Genomic DNA, 19,484 nt, shown 5'->3' with positions numbered 1-19,484 from the left:
TGGTTTTGGAGGGGATCTTGGCAGGAATCATCCTCCACATCGATGGAGAAGGAACTACTGCTCCCTGAGAGTTTCCCTTCACCTATAAAACCCTCAGGAATGTTGACAGAGCCACCTGTGACTTCAGCCTGACTCTGGCTTTCCCTGCTGCCCTTCCAGAGCATCCCTGGAGGTGGAACCTTCTGCTGGGCCCCTTCCCTTTCCCTATCACCATATTTTTGGCAAGAGATCAGCTGAGCTGCCTCAGAGGCAGGCTCAGGTTGGCAGCCCGTGCAAGTGCAAATGTGGATGGAAAATGGGGTGTTTAAGAATTAAAACCACCACCAGTGGGGCCTCTGACTTATTCCTCTGCCTGGAAATTAAAGCTTCCTGGGGATGCTTGAAATTTGGCCGTGAGAAGTAATTTGTCCTATAAATACAGTGAGTCAGTGAAGCTGGGAATTGTTGTGTGGAAGAGCTTTCTTACCTCCAGAGTCATCCTCTTCTGAAAAGGCAAATGTCTTGTTTATTCCTATCTTGGATAAAGGGTTTTCTTTAGCTTATATTATTTCCTGTGAGTCAGGGCACCGTGTAAGGTTGTGTCATGCTCCAGTGGGTTATTTATGTGAGGGGTAGATGATGACAACCATTATTTGGGAATTAAGGAATTGTATTTAGTCCCCAAACAGCTTTCTTGCTGCACAAAGGCACAAGCACAGCTGTAATGAGCACCAGGAGAGAAGTTCCTCACCAGGGCTGCTCAGGGCTAAAGAAACATCCTAAAAATTGAATTAATGGCCTGTTTTGAAAGCCAGTGTAAAGGTGATGGAAGCCATTTGATGCAGAGCTCAGTGGCCCACAGAGTTTTGCCAGACCTTGGGAAATATTTTCAAAATTCAGACTAAATGAGGGCAATTTATGAAGTTTTTAAAAAAACATCAATCCTCTGCATGAAATGTGGGATGTACCAAAAATGTTGCCCACAGAATCTGTGGCTGCCCCTGGATCCCTGGAAGTGTCCAAGGCCAGGCTGGATGGGGCTTGGAGCCACCTGGGCTAGTGGAAGGTGTCCCTGCCCATGGCAGGGGGTGGAACTGGGTGGGCTTTAAGATCCCTTCCAAACCATTTTGGAATTCTATGAAAGCTTTTCCATTTTTGTTCTGTTTAGATAAACACTGAGGCTCCCCTTAGCTTACAGGAATTTTTTCCACAGCCAGGCAGCATTTGCAGTGCGGGGACATCTGTCAAAAATGATTCATTCCTTCCCCTCCTCTCTCCGCTGGTGTTTTCCTCCCAGCTATAGTAATACTCATTTTTCTCTCTTAATCTTCCTCACATTGCTGTGTTTAGGGTATTCCGTGCCCCAGCAGGGGGTTGGTGAGGACAGAGATGGGTTCCCCCTCACATGGAGGGGGACCAAGAGCATGGCATGGGGACATGCCTGACAGCCACCTCCTCTCCTGGAGAGCACAGAGCCCTGGAATCCTGGAATGGTTTGGGTTGGAAGGGACCTTAAATCCCATCCCATTCCACCCCCTGCCATGGGCAGGGACACCTTCCACTAGCCCAGGCTGCTCCAAGCCCCATCCAACCCCACCTTGGACACTTCCAGGGATCCAGGGGCAGCCACAGCTTCTCTGGGAACCTGTGCCAGTGAGGTGACACAGCCAGCCTGGCACTGCCTGCAGCACTGTGTGACTGGGCTGGATGTTCCCAAACCAGCACAGACCTCCTCCATTATTATCACTTGGAGTTATGCACAAGAATGCTCCAAGGGCTGGAGCCCCTCTGCTCTGGAGCCAGGCTGGGAGAGCTGGGAATGTTCACCTGGAGAAGAGAAGGCTCCAGGAAGAGCTCAGAGTCCCTTGCAGGGCCTAAAGGGGCTCCAGGAGAGCTGCAGAGGGACTGGGGACAAGGGATGGAGGGACAGGACACAGGGAATGGCTTCCCAGTGCCAGAGGGCAGGGCTGGATGGGAGATTGGGAATTGGGAATTGCTGGCTGGGAGAGTGGGGAGGCCCTGGTACAGGATGCCCAGAGCAGCTGTGGCTGCCCCTGGATCCCTGTGAGTGCCCAGGGCCAGGCTGGACATTGGGGCTTGGAGCCACCTGGGACAGTGGAAGGTGTCCCTGCCCATGGCAGGGGATGGAACAAGATGAGCTTTAAGGTCCCTTCCACCCCAAACCCTTCCATGACTCTCTGATATTTAATTCCCCTCGGCCCAGCTTTGGAATCCACATCCCCAGAGCCCCTTGCCCCACGCTGGTGCGAGGGTTCAGGGAAGCAGCCTCTGAGCTGATATAAATAGGGAGCTTTTGGCTCCTGTTTCCAAGCGCACAAGGCAGAGCCGGCTTTGCTCCATTCCGATGGTGCTCAATTTTCCCCAGCTCGGTGACAGAGAAGACAATGGAGAAGTTCTCAGGTGCTGGGATCCATTCTCTGCCTGCCTTCGCCTCGGTAATTTCGTCTGCCCACCTCCTGCTCCTCCTCCAGCAAACCCCCGCCCCCGGGCACAGATGGAGCTGCAGCATCCGCCAAGGAGGATTGGGAGAGAAAGGGAGCTGGGAATCTACTTCTCCTACCTGCACATCCCTCTTGGAAAGCGGGATGCTCTGAGGAAAGATGTTTGCACCGGGCCTTGCAGCACAACAGGATGTTGTGAATCCTCCTGCACTCCCCACCTCTCTGCTCCATCCCATTCCTTCCCCAACCCTGACCACATCCCACCTGAACCTCCATGGGGTCTCCAAGTAAACAGCTCAACCGAGATCCAAGTCCCTGAGCCACCAGAGGTCACTTGGAGAAGGGTCACTCATTCCCTTTGTGTTCACTGCTGGACACACTCCCAGCCCAGAGCTCACCACCCATGGCCACTCCTGTGTTCTTAAATGGACACCGCTCCCGTTCCAGAGCATCCTTCCCAAAATCACTTTCCTTGTTCAGTCTCACTCCAGCAGCTGCTGCTTGTTTCGATTCCCATTGCAGATGGGATCATTTGATCTCCAGATTTCTCAGTGCAGCCAAGTCAGAGCTTGCAATTTCCTTTCAGCTGCATTAAGTTCCTGCATAATTTTCAATTCACTCCTCTTTTGTGGGGGATGAATAGAGAAGGGTGTTCTCTGTCAAAGAAGGTTTATTAAAATGCAAATAAACTTCGAGCTGAAGGTCCATTTCCACTGAAAATCACATCAACAGGGAATATTAAATTGGGTCACAAGAAGAGCTGAGGAGCAGAATAAGGAGGGGACAAAACATCTCTCCCACTAAGAGACTTTTATCTGTGGCTTAAGTCATCACCCCAAGCTCCAGGTAGCCAGAGCTGGCATTTCCCATGCCAGGTGTCCTACTTGTCTCCTTGGAAAAGTTCAGGCCAGGTCAGCCACTTTTGAGGAAGGAATAAAAGCTGAAGGGAGGGTGGACACGTCCGTGGTGAGGACTCTTGGGAGCCTTGCCAAATCCAAGCAATGGCACCTCCCCATCCACGGCTGAAGCTGCCCAGAGCTGGCACCCAACAGGCTGAGCAGGGTGGGAATGGCCATGGATTGTCTTCCAGGGGGACTGGAGGGAGCTGCTGGTGATGATGAGGAGGGAATGAGGGAGGAAGGGACCTGAGAACTCAGAGGGGAGCAGTCTGCATGTTCCCAGCTTTCCCTCCCCCCATCCAGCTGCAGCAGCACCTCTGACCGAGGTCACATCTCACCAAGGACCACCAGTGATGCCCCTGGAGCAGCACCCATCTCCCACCAAAGTGCCTGGAGAGAGACTCTGGACAAGGGCCTGGAGTGACAGGACACAGGGGGCAGGGATGGATGGGAGATTGGAAGGAATTCCTGGCTGGGAGGGAGCTGAGGCCCTGGCACAGGGTGCCCAGAGCAGCTGTGGCTGCCCCTGGATCCCTGGCAGTGTCCAAGGCCAGGCTGGACATTGGGGCTTGGAGCAGCCTGGGACAGTGGGAGGTGTCCCTGCCCATGGCAGGAGTGGGACTGGATGGGCTTTGAGTCCCTTCCAACCCAAACCATTCCAGGATTTTATGATTCTCTTTCATGGCACACAGACCCAATTCCTGCCATCCCAGGTGCCCACTGCCCAAAATAACCCCCTCAAAGCTTTCCAGCACCCAGTCCTGGAGGATCCACAGGGAGGAGGGAGAAGGGACCACATCCTGGGAGGGTGGGAGCTGGTCTTTGCGGGGGATCCAGCACAATCCCTGCCTGCAGGGACATTCCCAGCACTGCTGGCCCCCAAGGAGCCGTGTCACTTGTTGACTGATGTCCCTGTGGCCATCTGCAGCCAGGGAGGCCAAAGCCGTGACCAGAATCCATCCAGGTTGCCATGACAGCAGGAACAAAAAATTAAAAAAATATAAACAAAAAAGGACAAAACCCCAAATCTTGGGTATGGCAGAAGGAATGTCCAACGAAATAAAAAGCCAGGATGATCTCAGTGCTAACACAGACCTGGTGGAAGCTCCTGGGAGAAGAGGGAGGTGTGTTGGCACAGGGGTGGATGATGGATGGATGCAGAGCAGTCGTGGGAGGAGGAGGAGGAAGGCGGGCGCAGCGTTACCAGTTTGTCACTCTCCTTCAGGGAGGAAAAAAGCCCTTTAGAGCCTTATGGGATGTCTGGATGAGGTGGAGGCACTGCCACAGCCCAGACACTCAGAGAAATTCCCTTTTTTACAGACAGGAATGCTGCACTGTTTCCTTGTTCTTTCCCAATCGCTTGTGCCTCACCACTGGCTCTGGACAGCCAGTGATTGGAAGAGCCCAACAAAGTGGGTTTGTTCCTTACCTGGGCTTTTCCAAGCTCTAAAAGGACTACACTGACTCATTTTCATTCCCTCCATTTTCTTTTTCAGGTTGATTTTTCCAGTACTGTTCCCCACACCCCTCTCTGCTCCCAGCAGTTCTGCACTGAGACACAAAGTCATGGAATCACAGAGTCCCAGAATGGTTTGGGGTGGAAGGGACCTTAAAGTCCATCCCATCCCACCCCCTGCCATGGGCAGGGACACCTTCCACTAGCCCAGGTTGCTCGAAGCCTCATCCAGCCTGGCCTTGGACACTTCCAGGGATGGGGCAGCCACAATTTCTTTGGGCAAAGAAGTCCACAAACCTTTCCTTTTCCTGGCATTGTAGCAGCCCTTTCAAATGGAATGGTTGGGGGTGAAGTCTCCATACAAATGATGCCCTTTTTGATTTGCTGGAACAAGCCTTTGGCGTTTCCTTCCGAAAAATCAAAGCCAAAAGCAGGGAGGAAGAGCAAGAGTCTTCAGAAAAGTGTCCAGCAAATCCCATGGAGCACTGATGTCCTGGTGTCCACGTTTTCCTCTTTCCATGGTCCAGACCTTGCATTTCCCTCAAGCTCCTTGAGGAAGCTCAGGCTGGAGAGCTGCCTCAGCTCCAGGGAAAACGGGGAAAGGTTTTCTTGGAGACAGCTTGATCCCTGCATCAGGGGACTGTCAGGTGGCATTCCCTTGGCAGAATCCCAAGGCCTGGAGGTCTGTCTGCCTGGAGCAGCACCCCAGCCAAGGAGTCACACAGCTCTTCTCTCCTAAAATCCTGCTGGATCGCCAGCACAGCAAGGAGCCTGCAGGAGGGAAGTGTCAGCCTGTCACAGAGAGGGTGCAGCGAGGACAACTCAGTTCCTGTGAGGTGATCCAATAAAATGGCCCAGAGGATGTTTTCTTCCCACATCCTCTCCTCTTCACCTACTCCAACATCTGCCTTCACCATGTCTGAACCAGACGGGATGCACCTCTTCCATCCCTGACTCCAGGCTGGATGTTTGGGTGCTGGACCTCCTAAATGCACAGAGAATGTGCCTGTGGTTGGCATTAACCTCCCCAAAGAAGGATTTTCCACTTTTTTTGGAATTAACCTCGGCATTGGAACAGCGGGAGGTGGAAATGGTGTGTGAGAGCAGCAGTGCTGGATATCCATGGACACATACTGGTGAGCTCGATGTTGTCCCAGGATGTTTCCACTGCCACCTGGGATGAGATCAAATCACAAAACCATGGAGTATCTCAGTGTGCCAGTTCCTCTCTGTTTTGCCCTTTTATTGAGATTTAAAATGTGACTTTGCCAGCCAGAGGTGAGTCTGCAGGAGGAGTGGGCCGGCAGGAATGGGAACATGCCTGGTTTGCTTCCCTCACATCTCCTCAGCGCTTCCACCACCACCTCCTTGATTCATCGGAACGTGTCACTGCACGGCAGCAGGCTGCTGGCAGCACCCACACGAGGGATCCGTGCTGGGAACGGGGGGAGACGCGTCGGGAAGCAGCGATTCCTCTGGGAGGGGCGGGCATGGGATCAGGGACAGCGATCCCACCCAGAGCTGGAGCATGGGATCCACCACCCCATCCCAAAGGGGCAGCTGTAGGGTTTGGGAAGGGTCTCCCTGCTGCTGTGCTTGCCACAGCCTTCAGTTTAGGAGCTGTTGGCTCTGTGAGCATATCCATATGGAAGGGTTGATCCTGTGCCTCTGGCACAGTCTGGCCACCATTGTGGCTTCAGGTCAGGTCAACTTTTGTCTGCCAGGACCTGACACCCAGCCTCCAGACCTGGGATCTGAGGCTGTGTGACCCTAGGGAGAGGGATATCTCTCACAGCACCTGCCCAGGACATCCTGCCCTTTCACCCTTGTTTTCCTTCTGGAGAGAATCCACCTCCCGTGCTGGAGATCCTGGAAGAGAAACACGCGGTGGCATGAGCAGCAGCAAACCCAGGCCAGGCTGGATGGGGCTTGGAGCAGCCTGCTCCTGTGGAAGGGCAGTGGGTTGGGACTGGATGGTCTTGAAGGTCCCTTCCAATCCAAACCATTCTGTGATTCCAGTATTCCATGAAACTCATGCTGAGGAATGGCAGCACCTTCTGCTGACCTCGACAGGACATTCCCAGCCTCTGGTGAAGGCTCTGCAGCAGGGGGAGTGTCCTGGAGCCTGGGCTTCACCTGAAGGCCACTTGGAGCAACAGAAAAACTCATCCTCTGGGAATCAGCCCATCCATCTCATCTCAGCTACCATCAGACATCCACCATGAAGACACCCACACCTGGGCAAGTCTCCCCAGGCTCCCTTCCCGAGCCCCTGCCCGATTTCAGCTCTCCGATTTAGGAAGAGGTGATGGAGCCCTTGGACAGAGGCACCAGTCAGGGCTGCCCCCTCCAGCAGGACCTGCACACCTGGGAGGGAGCCCCTAAAACACTCCCGGTGTGTCCCCCCTCCAGGCTGCCTCACACAGAGCTGCCACTCGCACAGGCAGCTTTCCCAGCAGCCCAGGGTTTGGGTTTAGTGGTTTATTTAGTGGTTATTTCGAGCAGATGGACACTGGCACCGGTTTCATGAGTGTCCCTTGTCACGCCATCACAGCAGGTGTTAAACAGCTGCTCCGAGCACCTCCAGCTCATTCTCAACGTAAATCCCGAAGAGCACCGGGAAGCGGATTGACTCCCAAAGTTATGCAAAACATCTAACATGGAGACAATCTTCCCCTGTCATTACTGGAATGTTAAACACCGTTACATAATGATTACAGATTCCAGGTCAGATCCTCCATACGTCACGGAAGCATGGAGTGTTTTGACATTTATGGGAATACTTCTTATTTTTAGTTAGTTTGGTTGCCATGGCAGCGAGAAGAAATCTGCACCAGACTCAGCTATACATTAGATTTGAGCCTCCCACTTGATACATCCAAAAAAGTTTTCAGCTGCTTTCCCCCAAAGTTGTCAGCTAGAAGCTGCAAGGGGTGGAAGGAGGCTTGGAAAGAAAATATCCCACTCCATCATTTAATGGGAAAGCTGCTCCTGAAGGCCTCTCTAACACCTGGGTGACTGCAGGCACTCGTTGGCAGATCGAGTTTTATTATTATGTTTCGATATAATTTAGATTTTAGAGTTTAGAACTTCGGAATTTTGATTTTATTTTAAGGTATCTCTGTACTTCAGAGGTTAGGAGATCATTTTGAACGAGCAACTTTCTGCTCAAAGGAAGCAGAAATTGTCAGGAAATGGGAATATCAGAGAATCCCAGAATAGTTTGGGTTGGAAGAACCTTAAAGCTCATCTTGTTCCACCCCTGCCATGGGCAGGGACACCTTCCACTATCCCAGGCTGCTCCAAGCCCCATCCAACCTGGCCTGGGACACTTCCAGGGCAGGTCAAACAAGCCTTGAGTTGTTTGTGAAGCCACAAAATTTTGGACAAAGCTTCCTTTTCAATGCTGAAGACACAGGGAATGTCCTACCTTCAGCACATCTGAACCTCCAAATGTTCCAGCTGAGTCTTTGGGCAGCAGGGAAAGGAGGATGGAGACAAACCCAGCCTGTGGGAGGAAGGACAGATTTTTCTGGTGGGATGAGTTTAATGGTGCTGTTCTCCAAAATGAGTCACAGGCTGGAGAAGTGGGGCATTAATCCCAGAGGAGATGAGTAAGTGGGCAGGCTGGTCAAAGGAGCATCACAATTTAGACTTGGAGCTCTGCTCTTCCCATGTATTAGCAACGGTTTCTGCTCTCTTTCGATAAAAATCAGAAATTTTCCACCAGCTCCTGGGAGAAAAAAAAATAAATAACTTAAAAATAAATGATGACACCCTTGAAAGTAAGCAGCACATTGAGATTTACAGATTTTTTCAGTACATCTCACTCTGAGGCATCATTTGAGCTTTAACTTCTCCTCTTCCACAGTCAGACATCCCCAGATCCTGGCGTCTCGCCAGCCTGCTCATATTTAATGGAGCAATTTTGCCACCTTATTTTCAGAAGTGATTTCCAGGAGATGTTTTTGGGAAGCATTATCCCCATGGTCACAGCTGGAATTCCTCCAGGGAGAACAACCTCCTCTGACACCTGCGGGTTTATCCTTACCCTGTGCTACCAATTAAGTGCAGGATTTAATAAGCAAAGCGTGTGCTCAGCGATTGTAATTAAAGTCTGATAGAGGAAAAAATCGTTAAATATTTCAATCAGTTACACAGTTAATGTTGCCATTAGGGTTTCTCAGGATACAGCCTCCCTGTGCCAGGGCAAGGAGCAGCCTTGGACACCTCCAGAGGTTTTTGGGAAGGCTTTGAGCAGTTATGAAGCTGGGGTTGTTTCACACCCACTCCGTGTGGGTGGTGATGAGCTTTGCTGGTGTTGCTCATCAGCCAAACAAGCCCTGGGTGTCATTGTTTGGGAAGCAGAGAGATCCCTGAATCACAGAGTGGCTTGGCTTGGAAGGGATCTTTAAAAGCCCTTCAGTCCCACCCCTGCTGTGGGCAGGGACATCTTCCACTGTCCCAGGGTGCTCCAAGCCCCATCCAACCTGGCCTTGGATACTTCCAGGGATCCAGGGGCAGCCACAGCTTCTCTGGGCACCCTGTGCCAGGGCCTGCCCACCCTCCCAGCCAGGAATTCCTTCCCAATCTCCCATCTAACACTCTGTCGGTTTATATCCACTCCCCCTTGTCCTGTCCCTCCATCCCTTGTCCCCAGTCCCTCTCCAGCTCTCCTGGAGCCCCTTTAGGCCCTGCAAGGGGCTCGGAGCTCTCCCTGGAGCCTTCTCCTCTCCAGGTGAACACCCCCAGCTCTCCCAGCCCTGCTCCAGAGCAGAGGGGCTCCAGCCCTCGGAGCATCTCCGTGGCTCCTTTGGACTCATTCCAGCAGCTCCACGTCCTTCTTGCGCTCAGCCTCTTTGCCTGCCTCCTACACAACAGGAAAAATTCTGAGTGTTTTGCCATTGGGAAGCTTTCCTCTAACTCCCATAATCCATCTAACCCCAGGAAACCTCATCCCTCTCCCAGGCAGCTGCAATTCCCTGCCAGCAGTGAGGCAGCAGAGCTGGCATCGCCTTCAGCCTGCAGCAGCTCTGAGTGATGGGAAGGAACCTGTCCTGGGCAAAGGGAAACTGATTCTGGAAAACTGGGCATCAAAATGTTCAAAATGCTCAAAAACTGGAAGGTCTGGCTACAGGCACAAAGCATTTCCTGGATCCCTCATGTTGGTGACACGGAGATACAATGGGCAAAGATGCCACCTGCATTCAATGAAGTCGATTGTCTAAAATAATCTGGCACTTTTCCTTGCAAAGAGGAGACCTCAGAAACAAATGGGAAGGGTTTCCAACTTTCTGAGCTCCTGAAATGGTGCCTGGGGTAAATGATGTCAGCAGTAAGAAGCTCTGAGGGTCGCTCTGGGAGGCAGTTCCTGCCAAAACTCAGGGAGACCTGGAACCTTTCTAGGCATGCTGCCAGCATTCCTGACGATGCTCTTGGCACCAGAGAGGAGAGTGACCTCAGCACCTGTCCTGCTTCCAGGAGCTGGCCCCAGTACAGGGAAATCAGGATATGCTGAAAGCTCTGGATGACCTGAGGAAGCAGGACAACAGCGGGGATGCGGATTTCAAGGTCGTGCACACAGGGACTCACAAACAAGGATTTCTCCCGTCAGCCAAGAGCTCATCCATTCAAAATGATGGAGGAGGAGGAGGAGAAGGAGGAGGAGAAGGAGGAGGAGGAGGAGCAGGGTGTATTGGTTGGTAACAGGAGGAATTGTGATCTGCCAATGTCTTGGAGTCATAAAAAGGCAACTCCAAGCTCTGGCCGCATCCGCTGAGATGTTCCCAGGGGGCACAGGGAGAGTCTTCCAGCACAATGGGTTCTGCAGGAACACCAGAGGCTCCGTGGTACCTCCAAGCAGGAGAGGAAACACATTCCCAGAGCCTGAAGCAGGTTTCCCACATGGCAGTGGAAGATCTGCTTGCATCACACACCTGAGGCCTTTTCAGCAGCGTGGGAACACCTCTGGGAAGGCTCTGGTGCTCCCAACCCTCTCCTGTGAGGAACTCTGAGGCCTTGTCCACTCTGATTTATCCCTTCAAGGTGTTGTGGGTGTGGGATGAATAAAGAGACTGCAGAGTTATTGTCTTGGTTCATTCATCTATTTTATTTATGAGCTCTAGACCAGCTCAGATATTTATTATGATTCACCAAGAGGATCCAACAGCACTTAGAGAGTCTAAATGACTTTAATTTATCTCAGCCCAGCTGTGGCTTCCACACTCTCCAGAGCAGAGGTTGGTTACAACAGAGGATGCACCAACAGCAGGAGATGCAGCTGCTTCTACAGCAAGAAAATTCAGGAGAATTTTCATCATGGAAAGGGTGGTCAGGCGTTGGAAGGAGCTGCCCAGGGAGGTTTGGAGTCCCCATCCCTGGAGGTGTCCAAGGAAGGACTGGATGTGGCACTCAGTGCTCTGGGCTGGGGACAAGGTGGGGATTGAGGTTGGACTCGATGATCCCAGAGGTCTTTTCCAACCTCAGCGATTCCATGATTCTGTGTGAAGGTGAGGCTCCTGGCAAGAGCCACACGAGAAAAGCAGGAGCCAGCTGAGAACAAGACAATTTCTCCATCCCTTCACTGATTGTGGCCATGGCAGACAAACGAATGCTGAAGCTGGGTCAAGTAATTATTGCAGGTTCAGAGCTGTGCAGCTCTCGGGGCAGTGACAAGTGTGACAGCCGTAAATAAAACACAGCCAGGGCGTGAGCAGCACTTGCTTCTCGCTGAGGGCTCCAGCTGCAGTGCCAAGAAGAAAACAGCTCAATGTTTATGGCCAAGGGTTGCTTCCAAAGGCACTGGCTGCATTCCTCTTTCTGCCCATTTCCATGATCAGCGGGATCACTCCAGCAGAAAGGGCAATCCTAGACCTGCCAGGGTGAAAAATGGCCACAGGAAACAAGAGGCAAACAAGGAATGATGGTTTTACTTCAGCAAAAGGGCAGCTCGAGGAGGGAGAGCAGGGAAAAAAATGACCAGCTCTGAGCAGAGACACCAACAGGGAGCAAATGAGGAATGTCCAGCACAGCCCAGGGAAGCCACGGTCAATATGGAGCCAGCAGGAGCCTGAGGAAGCAGAAAGGAAAGAACAAAGCACACCAGAGTGGAAAAGAGAAGCACTCAGAAAATCCTTTTCTCCTTATCACTTGTCCTTCCTTATCAGGCTGAGAAATGGTGGTGCCTTCCTTGGGCATTCCAGCTCTTGGGCTTCCCTCTGCCTGAATATCAGTGTGGGAGCTTGCAATTGCACCTGCTCGCTGAATCCCAGGAACTGCATGGACCCCCTGGAGAGGGGAAGGAGCCCCTCAGTGTGTCCTGCCAAGTAGGGGACACACAGCCCGGGGTGCCCCCCAGTACTTTTGCCATCTCCACCACCATGGAAATGGGTGCCATGGGCAGGGACACCTCCCACTAGCCCAGGAGGCTCCAAGCCCCGTCCAGCCTGGCCTTGGACACTTCCAGGGATCCAGGGGCAGCCACAGCTTCTCTGGGCACCCTGTGCCAGGGCCTCCCCACCCTCACAACCAGGAATTTCTCCCTAATATCTGCTCTAAATCTTACCTCTTTTAGCTTAAATTCATTCCCTGTGTCCTGTCCCTCCATCCCTTGTCCCCAGTCCCTCTCCAGCTCTCCTGGAGCCCCTTTAGGCCCTGCAAGGGGCTCTGAGCTCTCCCTGGAGCCTTCTCCTCTCCAGGTGAACATTCCCAGCTCTCCCAGCCTGGCTCCAGAGCAGAGGGGCTCCAGCCCTTGGAGCAGCCCTGTGGCTCCTCTGGACTCGCTCCAGCAGCTCCACGTCCTTCTGATGTTGGAGTCCCAGTGCTGGACACAGTCCAAAGCCATCATGGGAGGCACAGAGCATCTGCACCAACAGGCAGCCCCAAATGTGCGCACAGAGAGAGGGGAATAAGAGATACTACAGAGGCATTCCAAGCAATCCTATTTTTCCATTGGCTGAACAGGGCCCGCTGTGCCGCTCTGTTGCCAGGAGAGTTTAAGACCTCAGCCGACCTTCAGAGCGAGCAGGGTTGAGAAGCAAAGCCACGGGAACCCCTCGGGGCCCCTGTCCCCGCTCTCCAGTGGCGGATCGTGTCCCCACGGGGGCGTCCCAGGCTCAGGGACCGCGTCCCGCTCCCCACGCAGGGCATCACCGCACCAGCATCCCTCCGCTGCGATCCACGGAAAGCCGTAGGATTACCGAGCGTGATGCGTTTATCGCGCACGTGGGGCTACTCTCATAATTACAACTACAGCCTCACGACCGCATCCCTCAGCAGCTCCCTTGCCACCAGCGCTCCCAAAGTCACCTTGTGCGGTCAGAGGGGAAACCGCAGGAGCGCCCCTGGATCCCGGGAGAGGGATGCTGCGGGCACCGCTGGGTGTCCGCGGGGAGGGCGGGGGGCTGTAGGGCGGGAAGCCCGGGGGTGCAGTGACGCTTCCCGGGAGCCGGGGGAGGGAAGAGGAGCGGGAAGAGCAGCAGGAAGAGCAGCGGGAAGAGCAGCGGGAAGGGCCGGGACAGGCGCTCGCCCCGCACCGACCCCGCAGCGCCGCCGCAGCCCCGAGCGCAGCCCCCGCACCGGCGCCGCGGGGCGGGCGGGCGGGATGACGGACAGGGGGATCAGCCAATCACAGCGCGTAGCGCACCCCCGCGCCGGCGGGCGGGCCAATGGCGGGCCGGGGGGCGGGGCCCGGCGGCGCGCGCGGCGGCGGGCGGCGGGCGGGCGGCAGTCGGCGCCGAGGCGCGGTGCGGTGCGGGTCGCTCCTCTGGCTCCTGCCGCGGCCGCTGGAGCCGCGCCGCCGCCCTCCCTCCCTCCCTTATGGAAGAGATGGAAGAGGAGCTGAAATGCCCGGTGTGCGGCTCCTTTTACCGGGAGCCCATCATCCTGCCCTGCTCGCACAACCTGTGCCAGGCGTGCGCCCGCAACATCCTGGTGCAGACGCCGGACTCGGAGTCTCCGCAGAGCCGCCGCGCCTCGGGCTCGGCCGTCTCCGACTATGACTACCTGGACCTGGACAAGATGAGCCTGTACAGCGAGGCGGACAGCGGCTACGGCTCCTACGGGGGCTTCGCCAGCGCTCCCACCACGCCGTGCCAGAAGTCCCCGAACGGGGTGCGCGTGTTCCCGCCGGCCGCGCCGCCGCCCCCCGCCGCCCTGGCGCCGCCGCCGCCGCCGCGCAACGCGTGCCTGACCTGCCCGCAGTGCCACCGCAGCCTGGTGCTGGACGAGCGCGGGCTGCGGGGCTTCCCCCGCAACCGCCTGCTCGAGGGCGTCATCGACCGCTACCAGCAGGGCAGGGCGGCGGCCCTGCGGTGCCAGCTCTGCGAGAAGGCGCCCAAGGAGGCGGCCGTGATGTGCGAGCAGTGCGACGTGTTCTACTGCGACCCGTGCCGCCTGCGGTGCCACCCGCCGCGGGGACCGCTGGCCAAGCACCGCCTGGTGCCGCCGGCCCAGGGCCGCGTCAGCCGCCGGCTGAGCCCCCGCAAGATCTCCACCTGCACCGACCACGAGCTGGAGAACCACAGCATGTACTGCGTGCAGTGCAAGAGCCCCGTCTGCTACCAGTGCCTGGAGGAGGGCAAGCACTCCAGCCACGAGGTCAAGGCGCTGGGAGCCATGTGGAAGCTCCACAAGGTGAGCCCCGGCTTCTTCCAGCAGCCCCAGCCAAGTCACCTTGCCCCACACGTTCCATCTTCCCCAGCTGGCAGGGTGGGAGCATCCTCACCCATCCTCTCCCATTCCCTGTTGCACCCTTGCTTGAGAGGAGCGCTGCCCCTCGGCGTGGGGACATTGGCATCGTGCAGATGATGCTCCCCGTGGCTCCCCAAATCCAGCCCTGCCAGCTGGACCCCGCAAGCCGAGGACCTACCAAAGGAGCTGGCAGGGCCCGGGGGCGGGTCGGGGACATCTGCGCCGCAGAGCTGGGAAAGCAACAGGGAGCGATGGGTTCGGGAGGAGGAGGGAGGCGTGAAATCCACCGCGGGGCCGTGGGAGCGGGGAGCCTTGGGGTGCCACCTCCTACCGCACACGGAGTCACCGGGAGGAGGAGGAGGAGGAGGAGGAGGAGGGGTGGCAGTGGGCAGCCAGGAGCCTGTCCCTGAATACCGATCAGCTGCTCCCGAGCGCACTCACTCCCACACGCCTCCATGCTGGAGGAGAGGGTCCCAGCGCTTGAGGCAGGGATGTGGCCATCATCAGCTTCGGCTCTATCCATCCCTCTCCCTCCCTCCCTCCCTCCCTCCTCGCACCAGTGACCGAAGGAACTGGGGCAGAAGTGACTGGGACACGGGCGGACAGGGCACAAGGGGATGGGCGCCATTCCTTGGATGAACATCGGCATAATTGGCCCCCACTCCAACAAACTGGAGCAGGTGGGGGGACCTGTGACAGGGAGCTGGTGGGGGGGTGACCTCCCAGTGGAAGGGACTGGGCTGGATCACTTTCCAGGAATATCTCGGGATGCTCTGGCAGGTTGTGTGGCAGCGGTGCCCATCTCTGGGCTGCACCCCGAATTGGGTCAGTGGGTGCATGCAGGGACAAGCTGTCGCTTGTCACGATGCCCCAAAAAGGGAGGTGACCTCATGATGCTGTGGGGAGAAGGGTTTGGTGGTGCTTGTTGCTGCTGGAAGGGGCTTTTCCTGACCCTCTTTTGCTGGGAGCGGGAACAACTCCTCTCTGGATTTTCCGTGCTCTTATGGGGATGTGCCAGAGCAGTTTGGTGCCCCTGTCCGTGTACATGGGGTGCAGTCACTGATCCCAGAATTGGTGGCATCCAGCTGGTGTGGGATGCCCAGGAGCAGCACAGCACAGGGAACTGGGGACTTGCTCACAGGAGCACAGGGAGGCAGAGGATGGAGTCTGGATCTTGTGATGTGGAGCAGGTGGATGAGAAGCAACAGGCAGAGATTGGAACAGGGAATTCCACCTGAACGTGAGGGGGAATTTCTTTACTGTTCAGAAGCTGTGGCTCCCTGGAAGCATCCAAGGCCAGGTCAGATGGAGCTTGGAGCAACCTGGGATAGTGGGAGTAGGGTTGGAATAAGATGAGCTTTAGCTTTTCCTTCCAAATCCCTCTTCCCAGGGGAGAGCTTTAGCCATGCACTGTTTCATTGATGTTGCTGACAGATGTGGAGCTGTAACATTATTTCCAATGATGAGTTTCGCACAGTTGCTCTCGGAGTTTTGGAAATTGGACAGCGAAGTCTCACTTGCCTTGGGTGAGCTGTTTCTGCAGGGGTTCACTGGTGTTCCCTGGTGTTTGCTTGCTTTTTAGGGAGGCGAAAAGAGTCTGTGGAGTTAAATGTGGTGTTAAGGAATAATAGAAGGAGTACAGAATATTCTGTTCTATAAGAATAGAAGGATTTCAGGAGCAGAGCTCAGATTGCTCCTTGAGATGCCATCCAACAAAATCAGGGGAAGAGGTTATTCACCTTGATTTTTGTTACCAGAAAAAATAAAATACAATGAATCAATGGCCATGATTTCCAAGCTTGATCCTGGTTGGGACTGGGAGTTAGGAACTGAACCACCTGTGGATTGGAGTGGTGATCCTCTTGCAAAAGTATCTGGTGTCATTTTTTGAGGGGACAGATTTGCTGAAAGGGCGCCTGTCCCTTTTTTAGCTGATTTTTTCCCTGTGATGAGCAGTGTAGTGATAGCTACAGCTCAGCTCACAGGAGAGGATCATGGAATGATTTGGGTTGGAAGGGATCTTAAATCCCATCCCATTCCACCCCCTGCCATGGGCAGGGACACCTCCCACTAGCCCAGGCTGCTCCAAGCCCCGTCCAACCTGGCCTTGGACACTGCCAGGGATCCAGGGGCAGCCACAGCTGCTCTGGGCCACCTGTACCAGCCCCTCCCCACCCTCCCAGCAGGGAATTCCTTCCCAATATCCCATCTAAACCAACCCTCTTTTGGTTTACACCCATCAGCCAGCAGCTCCTGAATTCTCTTGTGCCATTCCAACACCTCTTGGTGTGAATATTCTTTGGGATGCTCTTCCCTTCTGACCCAGGGAGGCTGTGATTGTCCCCACAGCCTGTGCTGACCCCAGAGTGCCTGGATGAGCTGTTGTTCCTGAAAGCAGCAGCCTTCACGCCTCAGTAGGTGATTGCCAGGCCCAGGGCAATCCCTGCTAAGTGCAGCGTGCTCCCCTTGGAACCAGATCCAAAGGGCTTTTGCACAGGCCTCTTCGGGAACTGCCCCAGTTTTCCCTTTCCTCTCTGAGGTCCTCCCAGAGGATTGTTTAAAACAATCTGTGCTGAGGCACAATCAGTTGTCATTCGGGGAGCTGGGATTTCCAAGCTGGACACAGATTGTGGCAAATCCTCTCTCTCCCTGTCTTCCTTCCAGGACAGTTGTTGGGAGCGGGGTGAATATTGAGAGAAACGGGTTTTTAGTCAGAATTGTCCCAGTTTTGCACAGATGTTGCAGCTGTCTGGGTTTTATCCTGACAAGCTGGAATGCTGCTTGGCGTGCCAGAAGCAGGAGCACAAGATGGAGCTGCATCATTTATTCCTTGCGCATCCGAGTCCCTCTTGTTTTTTGCTGGAGATGTGTGGAGAGTGCAGGCTCAGCAGCTCGATGCTGTGTTTTTATGGACAGATGGATGCCTGGATAGATGGGTGCATGGATGCATGTGTACAAATACAGACGGACTGGGAGGAATCTCCAGGGGCTCTGCTGTCTCCCACAGCCCTGAAATCCCACCCAGTTGATCAAACTCGGTCTGAAAATCATTTTACTGTTGCTGGCTCAGGTTTAAAAGGTCTCCCAGAAGTTTGTGGATTCTATAGCAGATTTAAAGCAGGTTTGAAAGGTTTTTGGGTTAGGAAATGGAGAGACAGTGATGCAGAGCAGTCATTCCTGCCTGTCTCTCAAATACTGAGTGTTACCCATCACTCTTGTGTCTGATTCTGCTCTGGGAGTCCCTGGCACTTCTCACCCCGTGGCTGGACACCTCCCTGGGCTGGGTCACGCCTGCCAGAGGCTGCTTTTGTCTTTGCCATCCCTATCCCAGCTGCTGCAAAGGTGAGCCTGCATTTACCATGCACAAAACAAAAGCTGAAGAGGTCAGGGGTCCCATGGTGAAAATCTTCTGCTCTTTCTGGGCAGTGTAGGAAGAAGCTTCCCTCTGCTTTGGGCTGGGATCACAGGGTTTGCCTCTTCTCTCCGCTCTCATCCACATTTCCTTTTGCTTTGTGCATCCAGGGAAGGGCAGCAGAGCTGGTGAAGGCTCTGGAGCACAAGTCCTGCGAGGAGTGAGGTGGAGTCCCCATCTCTGGAGGGGTTTAAAAGCCCATCTCTGGCACTTGGGGACACGGGGCAGTGGTGGCCTTGGCAGTGCTGGAGGAAGGATCAGACTCCATGGTCTTAGAGGGCTTTTCCAAACTTAATGATCCCAAGATTCTAAAGCAAGACTCCAGGGTTGGACCACTCTCTCCTTGAGGAGGAGGTCAGGCACCATGTCCAGGTTCTCTTGGAGAGAAGCAGGAACAGGTCTCGACTTTAGTGGAAGGTAAACAGTGCTCTCTGTTTTAATTTTACATGGGATTTAACTGCCCAGCTTGGGGCTGCCCAGGCTGAAGACACAAACTCTCCTTGGATTGCAAACCCCTGCAGCATCCCTGCCAATCTCAGCAGAGCCCAGCCCTGGGAATTTCCATCCCACACCGTGTGGGGTCAGCAGTGATGGTCAGCAGTGATGGTCAGCAGTGATGGTCAGCAGCTCACTAGCACAGGTGTCACCTGGAGCTCAGCCCCTCCTGTCCCAGCACAGATGGGATGAGGGATGCAGGTGATTCCTGTGAAGAATCAAAAATCACACACTGGGAGTTTATTCCAGCTCGTTTGCACATGTGGGAAACACTGCCAGGGCCTCTCCGTTTGTGCCCAGGGGACACCAGGGATGAGCAGACAGGGTTTTTCCGTAGCTCACTTGGCCAGGGCTCTGTGCTGGCTGCCAGGAGAACTTTTGAGGGGAGATTGGGACACTGGGAATGTGCTGCTCTTGTGTCTGTGGGAATTCCTGTAGCCCACAGCGCTTGGGGAAGTATCCGGGGAGTTGCTGTCTGACCAAGATCTGTTTGCATTCGCAAAGTAAAATATTTGCTGTTGAAAGAGGAGCAGGGAGAATCCTTAATGCTCTCCTCTGCTCTTTCCCAAGCCTTGGTGTGATGGCCTTCCTGAATCCCACCACCCTTTTTCCATCTGCAGCAGCAGGAGCCATCCTCTCCTTCTCCAGCAGTGCCCAACAGCCTTCCCACCTGCTCTGTTCTTCTGTGGCCAAATCCAAATCTGTGGCCAACAGGCTGAGAGGCTTTGAAGTCAGAAAAAGCAAAGAAATGTCAGGATCTGGAGCAAAAATCTGATGAGGAGCAGCTGGGGAGGCTCAGCCTGGAGAAAAGGAGGCTCGGGGAGACCTTCTGAGTCTCCAGAACCCCCTGACAGGAGGGGGCAGCCAGGGGGGTCGGGCTCTGCTCCCAGGGAACAGGGACAGGAGGAGAGGGAACGGCCTCAGGCTGTGCCAGGGAATGGTTAGGTTGGATATTGGGAACATTTCTTCATGGAAAGGGTGGTCAGGCATTGGAAAGGACCTCCCAGGGGAGCACTGGAGTCCCCATCCCTGGAGGGATTTAAAAGGTGTGTGGGTGTGGCACTTGGGGACCCGGGACTCAGTGATTTAAA

The 19,484-nt window shown here is 54.7% G+C and overlaps 1 protein-coding gene across 9 annotated transcripts in view; it reads left to right on the top strand.

Moving 5' to 3' along the window:
* The first annotated feature begins 13,534 nt into the window (after positions 1–13,534).
* TRIM9 (tripartite motif containing 9) overlaps positions 13,535–19,484 on the top strand; it is a 60,419-nt gene continuing 54,469 nt past the window's right edge. For all 9 annotated transcript variants that reach the window (XM_048306191.1, XM_048306185.1, XM_048306189.1 and 6 more), the window contains exon 1: positions 13,535–14,429. In XM_048306191.1, the coding sequence (XP_048162148.1) occupies positions 13,614–14,429 (816 nt within the window). In that variant the 5' untranslated portion in view covers positions 13,535–13,613. The remainder of the gene's footprint in view (positions 14,430–19,484) is intronic.

This window comes from Corvus hawaiiensis, chromosome 6 (assembly GCF_020740725.1).
Source record: "Corvus hawaiiensis isolate bCorHaw1 chromosome 6, bCorHaw1.pri.cur, whole genome shotgun sequence".
NCBI lineage: Eukaryota > Metazoa > Chordata > Aves > Passeriformes > Corvidae > Corvus > Corvus hawaiiensis.
Note: the sequence above shows the minus strand (reverse complement) of the source record. Positions and strands in the feature narration are given on the sequence as shown.